The following is a 12,232-nucleotide window of genomic DNA, read 5'->3' as shown; positions in this document are numbered from 1 at the left end:
ACATCCTGGTTACCAGGAAGCGCTTTCCATTTGTGTAGAAAAACCGGTGAGAATTTTCCGGCAAACGGAACAGTACAATTTTTCAACAAGCACAATGGTACGGGACGAGCGTGTACCATTTGAAAACTTTCCAGTAAAAGGAACCGTTCCATTTCCTTTCCCACCGAGACAGCCGCGTATTTCATCGAGGAGCATGGTAAAAGTGCGAAAAAGCAAAACGGTTCAGCGATATTTCGTGTATTCCGGTAAAAAAGAGAAAAGAGAAATACCTCTAAGGTATTCCATGTTTCCTGAAAATTTTCTAGTGGGAAGACCGTTCCATTTGGTTTTTTCAACGGAACAACTGGTTTCTTCGTACAAATAGAAAGCGCTCAGGGTATTTCTTCAATTCGTCCCGCGAGGCGTCTCGGGCCGAGTCTCCATAGGTCAACATTTGTAGTAATAAACACCACACTCAAAATTTTTTCTCTTTTTCTTTACTCCGCTTTTATAGTGCCATCTTAATTTATTATTATAACATTTCATAGTTTACCGACTGTTTTATATACCTGCTATTTAAAAAGTGGCCATGGTTCGAGTTGAGTTTCACCCAACGGGACCCTTTAATTAATCTTAAAATATTATATTCTAAACCTTGATTAATAAACACCCACCACAGCCGTATTAATTTAAAAAGCTACAAATTAAAATTAATCATACCGATTTCCTCTAGACATTTTAGCGTCAATTTGTTAAACCTAAGGAAATTTATATGCACTATGTAAATTGATACATGTACTAGTAAAAAAATGTCCGAACAAAAAAAATGACAGCCACTAAAATGGAAGCCCAATAGTGATCAACATCTTGACTTTTCTTATAAAATTAAAACAAAATCAAACAGATTAGACCCATATAGATTGGGAGAATGAAGGTAATGATCACCTTATTGACATCTCCCAACTGCTATTAAAGCGATGCATGGAGATTGGTATAGGAGAATTCGTATCTCGATACTGGGGCTTAACGGTTTAAGTGATTTTACCAAATCCGTAAAACAAAAGTTAATTCTCATTGGCAATTTGAGATCAACAATCAATTGGAGGATAGAATCCCCACTTGGAGTAAATATGTTATGTTCATTTAGTAAAACCATTTCTTGACTTACTATTTTGCACATCAAAAAGCGTTCGGATTCATTATAACTAAAAAAATAAAAGTTACTACCCTTTTTACCGTAATCTAAAAGTCCTTTGGCTTAATAAATATAATCACGGTCCTTATAAACTGTCTGTGACGTTGTTCACTGAAATAAAGAGCTTATACGAATGTCTTCGATGGAGTGAGAGCACTCGCTCTTGTTCGTCAAAGACTGGCGAAGTGAAAATCGATCCAGATGAAAATTCGACCGTGCGGAAACTGGAAGCGAGGCGGGAAAACCATCGCACTGGACACTGATTGTTTGAAGTTGGCGTGTTTGTTTTCGTTCTGCATTGCGATTGGTTATGATTGCACGAGTGGCCCGAGTTACACCAGCCGTTGGCGCGTTAACACCAGCAATTTGTGTAACAAGATTTTTTAATGTTAGAAAAATCGCCAGTGCAAACGCGCCTGGAAGAAGACCAAACGACGGAGTGACCTAAAGAAAAAGTCTACGTTTGTTGTCAAATTAAACTTTGGATAACGGTCGAATGTAGCCATTTTGTATAATGCCAAGGGGTTGGCCACTGTAATTTCTTTTTTTGTCCTTTTGATTCTTGCGCCAGATAAATTCAACATCTATCAGTGACGTCTGTGATAAATGGTCTGTAAAGGTTCGTGTACTAATATCAAAGGCGACCAGGGAAATTCACGGCGATAGCCAGAATACTGCCTGAAGCCAGTCCAGCCACCAAACACCTAGGGACAAAAAACAGTTATTGAATGAGAAGTAATATATCAACCACAAGAGACAGTTTCATCGGGATATCAAAACACCGAGAAGAGTTGAAAATACGAGGCGCAGCGGAGTATTTTTGACGAAATTCGGGGTGTTTGGATAGCCGATGAAACACTGTCGTGAGTGTTTGATTTATATCTTCTCAATTGAAGCAAAATTACGGAGTAAACGGCTATCCAAACCTCCTTCACGGTAGAGATTTTCGTTGTTTTAACTTGATGAATTATTAACGAGTTTGAGAAGGTTGGAGAAAGAATGATAGTCCGAGACTGAGGAAGAAGCTTTATGCTGAACCATTGGTAAGCGACAAGCCTCTACTGTTGCCCTCTAATGTGTGGTCGCTAACGAGAGGTCATTCCCGTTAACGACCAGCTCCACTTTCGCTTACAAGAGCTTCGACTGTAGTGAGTGTAAGGGGCGAATCAGACGGTGCAATTTTGCCCACGATTATCGCATGCGACACGCTTTGCACCATGACTACAACACGAATCGCGTGGTGTTAATCAACCTACCACATCCTTACGTCAGACGCGGGCGCGTAAATGGTCCAAGTCGTGTCATAAGGGAGTCGTAGGCCTGTCGTAAGCTTGTCGCACGCAAGAAAACAGTACATGTACCTAACATACCTTTGATCGGTAGAGATAGTGAGAGCTCTAATGCTGCCATCACATGGCGGATAAGTGTGTAGTAAGGTCAAGTCATGAGTTCGCCACACCCTCAAGTACCGGCTAAACCCTCCGGACACGAAGAAATTCCCGTCTTTATTGAGAGCCAATGCCTGCGAACAGTAGAACGAATTTAACAGATTAGTTATCGTACAGAACAGCTTTCTGGGGAGCGATCAACGTCATACATTTATCCTACGGTTTCTTCCTTATTTAGCAATAAAGTATCTACATCAAACTTGTAAAGGGGTGCTTTACAATCAACAGCGCTCTCCGAGAACTGGTCTTTTCAGTGTGATTCGAGAAGCTTAAAGTCATCCCTAGATCACAAGAAACTTAACAATAATGGTCTGGTTTTGTTAAACAGTTCTTGGCAAACGATAAGAATTTATTTAGAAGTAAGAATGACGAAGGATGGCCTTGGTGAAAATAGATTGCTGTATGGACAAACTTGTAAATACAAGGCTCGCATTCGTTTTAAACTTTCCAATCCCGTGTTAGATCACAAATGCCTTTGGGAAGTGAAAAAAGGTCTTATTCCATAATCTTGTATTTTTTAAATGCAACAGTTTGGGGGAAATGCCAAGTTAAAGAAGTTGTTAAAGTTTAAAGCTGCACGTGACGGACAATACATACCAGCATCTGGTCGTCAAGCCTTTTGTCGCTTAGCAACCTGCCATTGATCGTGAACACCGCCAGATGACCTGTCCCGTCAGTGTAGTTAACTAGCACCAGGCCATCACGGGTCAGCTTCAACAGCCTCGGTCTGACGCACTCTCCGGGTCCCCGCAGGGTGCGCAAAAGATTCCCTGTGGTGGTGTGCAAGAGGCAAGGACCCTCTGCAAGAGAGCAAAACAGTACCATTACCACCCTGGTTAGAGCGTTTTTTGATCGGCTTGTGTTGCTAGGATACATACCTTGTGAACCGCTGACCACAAGTCCCAGGGAAGCGCTGACGTCAACACAGACCACAGGCTGTTCATGCCCAGTGAGAATGGCCAGGGGAGAAGGATTGTCTCCTGAGGATAGAGAAATCAGACGTGAGGTAATTCATGTACCACACATGCTTCCAAGCTTCCAAGCTCTTTCTAATGAGCCTCCCTCTAGTGCTTCACTTTTCAATAAGCCCTCCTCCTAGAGGGTAACTCCCTTCCCCCTCTTTCTCAAGGTGACAAGCCAATACACTGAGCCAAGAAAAGATATTTTGCGACAACTTAAGGTTTAATGTGTCTTTTTTTATGTGCGCTGGCGATTTGTGACTTTCAATCAGTCCCATCCTTTCTAATTAGCCCCCCCCCCCCCCCCAGTTGTTCTAAGTAAAGCATTAACGATAAGTTTCACTCTTTCATTATGGGGACTTTCGAGTCAACAAGTTGCAGTAAGTCAAACAATATTTTAAATTTGTTTGAAGCTACTCACCCTCCGCTCGGTCAGATGCCGCTACTCTCTGAAGCCGTTCGCTCCACCGCCAAACCAACACAGTAGCGTCACGTGATCCAGATACGACAAACGCGTCTCCTCCTGTCAAACCCACGTGACGCGAGTATGCCAAGCACGTGACCACGTCCCAGTGACCGAACACGCACTGTGTCAGTTTACCTATATGAAACAGGGCAAGAAATGATCCGTTGAAAGCAAACTCAATAGCCAGCTATAGAAGCATAGGTGATATGCTTCTGCCAGCTATAAATACCCATATCAAACTCCGATTACAAGAACACTCCTGAAGGGTCAACAACCCCATTGCGTGAAATCTCACTATTCCTTCACGACTTCGTCCCTCGCATTCGCGGTTCCGCTGCGTAAACAAAGCACTCAAGTGCGAAATTCTACCCTGCAACCCCACACAGCGGTCAAACGCAGCGCGCGTGCGCAGTTCCTGTGTAATTCCCGCCAAACTTTTCCATACAAAGTCTTAAATTTTCCGAAAACTTTCGCTTTAAAGCCAAAAGTTAACGCCGTCCCTGGAAAGTTAAGGTTTATACGCCGCTTATGGATTGGAAATTTGATAATTCATCTTCACTGAGCGTCCCAGCTTGAACTGTTCTTTCACCGTACTATTTCTTTAACAATTTCTTGCAAAAGTTTGCCCTCTTTCAAGTCGAAAGTGCGAGGCGGCGAAGACCGGATGTGACGTCAATTTTTGCGTTTGACCGCTGTGTGCTGCAACCCATGCTAGAACATAATGAATAGTTTGGCCAAGAAAATCAAAAATTACCACGCAAGTACACAGTCACGTTCCTTTGAACGCACGCATGCTTGCACGTTTGTAAATTTCTTACCACTTTCCGCCGAAAAACATTTGAAGCTGTTATCCCAGTAGCCGCAAGCCATGATGTACTTGTTGTCAGCGGTCACCACAAAACAGCAGGCGCACGGTGTCACTGATTGGTCCAGCGGTTCACCGAGTTGCCGCTTCTGCCGGCCAGCGGATGTAGCTATAAAAATAAGTCAAGAAAAAATATTCTTCAGTACAATTTATAAATGATAGCAAACATTGAAACAGGGTTGGGCGACTTACCTAGCATTGGGTCTTGTTCAACTTGAACTCCTTTAAGACTTTGCTTTAGGTCCGCTATCAAAAAGAGAGTTAAGGTTAGTTTGGAAAACTCTACACGGAAAATACCCGCGAGTGTTATCTGTACCACAATCGAATAAGGTGCATTTATAAACTCTCACTTAGTGCTGAATGGAATTTTTTAAACGAATTCATGATATGGATACAATTTTAGAAAAATATCAATTGAAAGCAATCGAGGGCTGTGCGCAGTCTAAGTCAAGTGCTGATCTACAAAATCAACCTATTATTGCTAAGTTTTCTATCAGATCACAAGGAACGTCTTAAGCTCGCGAAAACTGTGGTAAAATCTATGACATCAACGCATTATGGTTAACGATTCACATTAGTTTTAGTCTCCTTCGCAGCCGTTATTTGGAATGTCACGCAACGCGCTGTGTTGTGTGACGACCCAAGTAACGGCAGCGGAGACCGCAAGTTCCTTACCTGACGTCACCCATTTGTTAACCGAAAAGCACTGGTTACAGCTGATCGTTACTACAGCAGGGGAGGGGACGGTGGAGTCCGTGTTGGCTGCTACGTGAGTCACTGGAACATCACCCGTGACTTTGAAAGTCAAATATATACCTGTACAAACGAAATATCACCGAGGGAAGATATAAGTCGGTGTTTTAGACATATTAAACATTCAAATTCAAATATTCCAAAGCAAGAACTGTTCAGAATTTAAGTTCTTCAACGTACTTTTAAATGGCTCCTCTTCTTCTGTATTCTAAAACAAAACACAAAAAATAAAAAGTCAGTGGAGAAAAAAATGGGGAGACATTGCCCTTTATTTGCTATTTTTACAACAAATCTTCGTTGGAACACCGCAAAATCTTCCAATTCTTTTGTTCACTCTGTACCGTTCACGTCAGTATGACATCATAAAGAGTTACGTCGTGTTGCCAGGCAACCGCGGGCTTTGTGGGTTTTGTGGGCTCAACCAATCTGTCAAAGACAAAATGGGGGCTGTCATTTTACCTGCTCCGGAGGGATTCTTGGAATGTGCGGTTCATGCAATAGCTGCGATGGCGTTTGACCAAAACTTTTGATCTGTTGTTCAACGGCCTGCAAGGTAAATGTCAGTTTGTTGTGGTCAGTCAGGAAAACTAACCAAGCCTTAAAAAAAATTATGTACCTCCTTTTACAACGACCGAGCGCAAGAAATCCTTATAAAATAAACTTTCTTTCATAAAGTAATAGAGCTGTTTTCAATTGTGTCGAAAAAACAAACAAAGTAAAACAACTTCAAGGAACCAATGAAACTCAAAGTTCGCGGGAAAACGCGTATGACCAATTCGCGATTGCTTTTGTCTTGTAACTGATTGGTTGAAAAGGTGGCGCGAAATTTTTAAACCAATTACAGATTACAAGCAAAACCAAAGCTGGATTACTGTTTCGACACTGAAATTGGCTCTAAATAGCAATTGCCTAATTGTTTCAGTAAACCACAGCAGCCTGGCACTATAAATTCACCTCTCTCATGACTGGATCAGCAATGGAGTCCAAGTCAACATTCCCTTCATAAGTCAAGTGGAAAAACACATTTGTAGCTTTCACTGCTTCAGGACCTAAGATCAGGAAATACAGTTGAACTTTTATTGAAGTTTATACCTCCAGGAGTGGTTACTGTATCTCATAAACTTCTTTTCGCCATTTATGTCATTCTGTTTCACACAATGATTGTCTTAAAACAAAATGAAAGAACTCGGCAATGGGGTTTAAAACGTTATTAAAACACAAGATAAACACTAGAGAGGCGCAAAGGAGAAAAGACAGTTTTGGGATAACATTGAGACGGATTGTTCAAGAAATATTAAAAACTACGGTTAGGTTGGTTTTGTAAAAGGCTCAAAAAGCTTCCCTGCTTTACTGAGTTAATATTTCATTGCGGTGTTTGAAAGTCTAGAAAAAAGACAACGAGATTGAACAAAGGAGCTGGTCTTTTTAAGAGAAAGTTTTTTTTCTACCTTTCAATTCAACAACAAAACTTAAACAAACCTACAAATAACATTAAGGGTAATCTTGAACTTATCAAATGTTTGATTAAGTGACTGTACCTTTCTGTTTAAATCCGAATATGAGATCGACCCATTCGTGTAGATGGGCAGACACGTATTTTGATTCTAAAGCCTGAAACGCAAAATAAAAAAATATATATATTCAGAATATAATGTGTGCTAGGTACTTAAACGAGTCAATTTTTTCGAGCTTGAATGTCCAAAAAAAAAAAAACGTTGACGTCTGCCCGTTCATTTCCATACAAGTAAAACTCACTTTCGCTTGGATCACGATTATTTGTAAACAAAAACAAAACGTGACCTCCACCCAAACGCGTCAGCAATTCATACAACGCGCACAAAACACAACATTCACCAAGACAACAAAATCAACCTCAATTGAGGTGGTATGATAAAAGGCTTATTAACTCAGTAAGGTTGGACTGGGCGGGAAAATCTGTGGCTCTCGATCGTTTTCAGCCACAAGCCAATAATTTTTTCATGAAATTTATAAGTCATTCAATAAGTTCATAGTATTATATATTCTTAGTATGACTTGTTTTTTTGGTACTTCAAATTATACAATATAACTCAAATACAGAACATGCAATGCAAATGATAATTCGAACGTCAGCCTTTACATAAATCAATTAACAGATATCTCTTACGATACGTTAACTGTCGAAAACGTCATCTGTTCAATAAACATACCGCTCTATGTAACATGACAAATTCCTCCGGCGTTGACGCCCATTTAGGTAGCTCGACGTCATCAATGACCACTCCATCGTCGTCAATACCGAATGTAAACTAAAAACCCAAATGATGTAATCAGAATCAATTTTCTCCTTACATCATAAATGCAAAAGCTAGTCGGGTACAAAAACTGATCACCCAAAGTGCTGTCTACGCACAAATTCTCAAATTCTCTCAACTAGTGCTGACATTTGTAAAAAAAAAAAAAAAGACATGTATGGAGAAGTTATGTTTTGATACCAACAATCATTCCTTTTAAACCGAGCGATTTCAGAAAAGGAAACTAGCCCAGGAACGTTTGTGTGTGAGAGATAACAGAGTAGACTGCTTATGAGAGAGAAACAGAGATACCGGTAGCCAAAGCTTATAGAAGATTGTATATAGGAAATATTACTTTCGCATATAGCTGTGTGAGCCTTACATTATTGGAGTTCACAAACATCTCTGGAAAATAATACAGCTCTGGGATAAGCTCCTGAAACAAAACACAAATAAACATGAACATTTTAAACAAGAGAAAAATACAAAAATAAACACAGAGAAATCAACGCCCTTGCAGTGAAGGCGTAACTCGGCTGACGCTTTTCCTCTGGTTCGATTTCTGGGCAATCTACAACGCTATTTGCTAGCATTGCTTGAAACATTTCACGCGAACTTGTCACTCCAGTCAAAAAACACTACGACTTGCGTGACGTTAAATTGGAATTTCATGTGCGCCTTTAAGTTCTTTTAAAAGAGATGAATGGTAAGGGCCTACCTTGACGTCTGACGTGTCTCGCTGACAATTTTGCCAAGAGCGGATGATAGAACAGAACGTTCTACCGGGATGGTCAAATTTACCGCCTTGAAGATTAAGGAACTGTGTAGCAAACGGCTCCTGTTGAGACGAACACAGTAAATAGTGGGGACTATTGCAAAATAAGTTTTGTCTTTCGGAAACCGTAAAAGCACCAGTAACCACCCACCGCTTTCTTCTTATCACAACAACTGAGCTTACCACGCGGATCATCCAAGCCAGTGTGAACCCGGATGTTGAATAGTGCGTGCCATAGTGAAATGGAGGAATGTCATCATTTTCATCCCAGGATGCGTAACGCTCGAGAAACTGCGCATGCCTTGTAGGATTTAGAGCACCGATGGGCTACGAACAAGAACGGGAAAGTAGAAATGAGTATTTCATAAAAGGTGACACCAAAACCTGGGCGTCTACAAAAAAACACAAGCTGTGAAACTAGTGCGAACCTCAGGAAGCGAGGTTGCTATACTTTCAGGCAGGCCCGTAATCTTTTGGCAAAAGTAATGCGCGAAGCATGCTAGGGATGAATACCTTTCGCAGCCATTTCCCTTTTTTACTTTTATCTCGGGATCTTACTTTATGCGCCATTTTGAGGTCGTGTTATCGGCTTTATCAGAGCGGGCAAAGTGGCAATAGGACAGAGGTCTAAAAGACCGGAAACAGAAGTTGCAGTCATACGAATAAGGGACCATGGCCACTGCCTACCTTGGAAAGATCTCTGTAATTGTTGGGATCCGTCAGATCCAAGGTGTCGGACTCGTATTTGGTCAGAACCCACGGAAACACCGGGTACTGATTGAGATCACAGAAACTTCGACCTGCAACAACAAGAGGAAATGAAAATTACAGTCAACCTTTCCTTACGGACACCACCGTAAAACGGACACGTCGACTTCACATGGTTGCCACAGATACCAGTTTTCAAACTTCCCTGAATTTTCCCTCAAAAATAAAATCTCCCTGAAGTAAATACAAAATGTCAGATATAGTAGCGGTCTCCTGCCTCCGCTAAGATCACAATGACCTGAAATGTTAAATCCAGCCATCAGGGGTGTTATAATTATAATTTTCCCTGACTTTTCTTCAAAATGTCAACTTTCCCTGACTCAAAATAAAATTCCCTGACCTTTATGACTTTTTTCCCGACCATGTCCTCGCTATATTCAGTGTGCTTACCGGCGATAGTGTTGAGGAACATGAGATACTGAAAATTGGACACTTCTCCTTTCTGCCAACGGTTCGTCATGGTGGACTTCTGGAAAAGCTGGCGAGGTGAATATAACGAAGCCGCCCTGAAAAACAAAGTTCGCATTTATTTGACAATCAAACAACAAACAAACAAGCAAACAATCAAAAGTAAGCGCACCTGGTTTGAGGTATCCCATAATGGGTGCCGACTCCAACAGGTGGAAGAGCTCGTACCACTCTCCTCACGGTCTGCTGATCAGCAAACTTGAACATCACAGATGCTGCCAGACAAGCAAAGAAAAAAGAAACAATAGAATTGCTAAGTTAAACTTTGTGCGCAAAATACAGACTTTGTCGAGAACGAGCACTCCCTGTTTCCCCTTAATTTGTTGGGCGAGAGGGGAAGTAGAGTTACGTTCATTTGAAAATATCAAAGAACAAAATGGCCGCAAAAAAAGCTTAAGGCGACATGCGTGTCTTGTCTCCTATTTTCACGCGACCAGTTTTTTCCTCTGAGTCTCGCCTTTTTTCGCTTCACATTCGACGAAATTACTTATACTTCATACTTGTTATAATATGTGCATGTATATCATTCCCTTGGCCTACTTAGCTTTTGTTGCTGTTTCTTGTTCGTTGTCGTTCAACGTGATTTAGTACACTTGTTCGTTTACTCGTGTTGATCCTTGTGTTTTCATGTGGCAGCGTGTGTGTAACTCTTTCATCGTTACAACGTTAACCGTCTCGATCCAGGGGTGAGGGATCCGCTTCAGCGCCGATCAACTCCCGGCTCGCCCACCTCACACCCGATGTTTCATCAGGTTTCACCGCCTCAACCTCTCTTTCCAGTGGAATCGCCAAACTACTTTGGGAGTCCCTTTCATTATTCTGGTGGATCGGCCCATACCAGCTGCGATGTTCAACACGATTGGCGATGATGCTTTGCTTTCAACATTCACTTACGCAACCAACCGGATGATTGGCGCTGGTGATGGGAAGTGGAGCACTGTATTGGGTCTGATCTTGCCTCTTCAACTCCCACCGAGTCGGTGTGTTTTGTCCCGTGACGTTCGACTATTTTGGTTGTTTCGGGACGTCTATCCCTCTTGCTTGACGACAACTCGGCTGCTAGGTGAATCTTCCCTATCGGTGTTTACTTTCCACGAGGTTCGGTTCAGATATCTCTTCACAGTACACATTCATCTCTCCTCTTCCCCTACGTCTCCTTGCTCATCTCTGTCCTCCTCTCTCACCATTCCGTCGATCCCCTCCTCACTGTTGTTCCTGTGTTCTCTTCCTCCCTTTGTCCCTCCTTTTTGTTCACAGGTCCCGTACTGTCTCTCTTTCCTCATCCAGGGCACCCACACTTCGTGATCTTTCGGACATGCCTACATCGATGACTATCTCTCTCCATTCTGACTGGGCTTTTCTGGGTCTGTCGGCACACATTGGGCCCGGCTCGTCGGGTCTCCTACTTTCTAGTTAATCCAGCTAGCGTATCCGAAAACTCTTTTCGCTACCCACAAAGACACTAAACTAAACTGTCGACACTATATATCTCTTGTCCCCTATCATCAATGTCTTGTCGTCAGAATCTCCCACTTCTGTTATCTCTGAATGGGTCTACATCAAGGAACTTTGTTAGTGTTGTGAGAATTGGAGATGATCTGGTAGTCATATCAGATGTGTTTACATGCCTTAGCTTCCTCAGTTCATCTCAAGTACCCAGCTTGTCAACCAGTAATTCTCCTCCAAAAGTCCCGTCTCAGTCCGTCAGTACTTCAGTCAGACCTGAGGTCATCGCCCCTGTCGATACCAACTATGGGTCACCAGTTTTCGTCCTGTCAAAGTCCGGTATTCGGGTCTCATCATCCTACCGCTATCAGCCCTCAAAGATCATTCCCGTTCACACATCTCCCATTCGGTCTCTGTGTTCCCAATTCTCGCTCTCTTTCATGCTTACGTCTGCATCAACTTCCACTCCTCATGTCCCTGCTTCGTTCCTGTCTGTGTGTTCGTTCTCCATCCAATTCTGCTCAGGTTGTGCATCTGGTACACGATGATTCTGATCATACAAACCTGAGAGTTCTAGGTGTCAGGTGGGCATCTCCCCCGTCGTCGTTCCCTCCTATCTCCAGAGGCCTCAGATCCTCAATCAACTTCCACCCTGACAACACCGTCTTCCACCTCCTCCTCTCTCCCTCACCACATGTAGAGTGGTCTGTCCACACGCTTGTGTAGTCACTCATCTCTCCCCTGTCTATCCTACTACCAACACCGCTAGGGTCATGTGACACGTTCTGTCCCCTATCCGGTCATCCCATTCCTCCCCGCCATCTCACCACAACTTCT

At 42.4% G+C, this 12,232-nt stretch overlaps 1 protein-coding gene across 1 annotated transcript in view; it reads right to left on the bottom strand.

The window, feature by feature from the left end:
- Positions 1–396: 396 nt before the first annotated feature.
- LOC144655305 (lipopolysaccharide-responsive and beige-like anchor protein) overlaps positions 397–12,232 on the bottom strand; it is a 57,479-nt gene continuing 45,643 nt past the window's right edge. Inside the window, 19 exon segments of the mRNA XM_078515526.1 lie at positions 397–1,878; positions 2,545–2,696; positions 3,220–3,422; positions 3,501–3,602; positions 4,003–4,182; positions 4,866–5,021; positions 5,105–5,158; positions 5,588–5,728; positions 5,846–5,873; positions 6,125–6,211; positions 6,620–6,714; positions 7,204–7,276; positions 7,855–7,953; positions 8,321–8,374; positions 8,657–8,776; positions 8,897–9,040; positions 9,401–9,513; positions 9,872–9,987; positions 10,062–10,164. Coding sequence (XP_078371652.1) covers positions 1,809–1,878; positions 2,545–2,696; positions 3,220–3,422; positions 3,501–3,602; positions 4,003–4,182; positions 4,866–5,021; positions 5,105–5,158; positions 5,588–5,728; positions 5,846–5,873; positions 6,125–6,211; positions 6,620–6,714; positions 7,204–7,276; positions 7,855–7,953; positions 8,321–8,374; positions 8,657–8,776; positions 8,897–9,040; positions 9,401–9,513; positions 9,872–9,987; positions 10,062–10,164 — 2,090 coding nt within the window. The 3' untranslated portion in view covers positions 397–1,808.

This window comes from Oculina patagonica, chromosome 5 (assembly GCF_052425735.1).
Source record: "Oculina patagonica isolate OP01 chromosome 5, crgOcupat, whole genome shotgun sequence".
NCBI lineage: Eukaryota > Metazoa > Cnidaria > Anthozoa > Scleractinia > Oculinidae > Oculina > Oculina patagonica.
The sequence above is the reverse complement of the archived record's forward strand: the minus strand, read 5'-3'. Positions and strand labels throughout refer to the sequence as shown.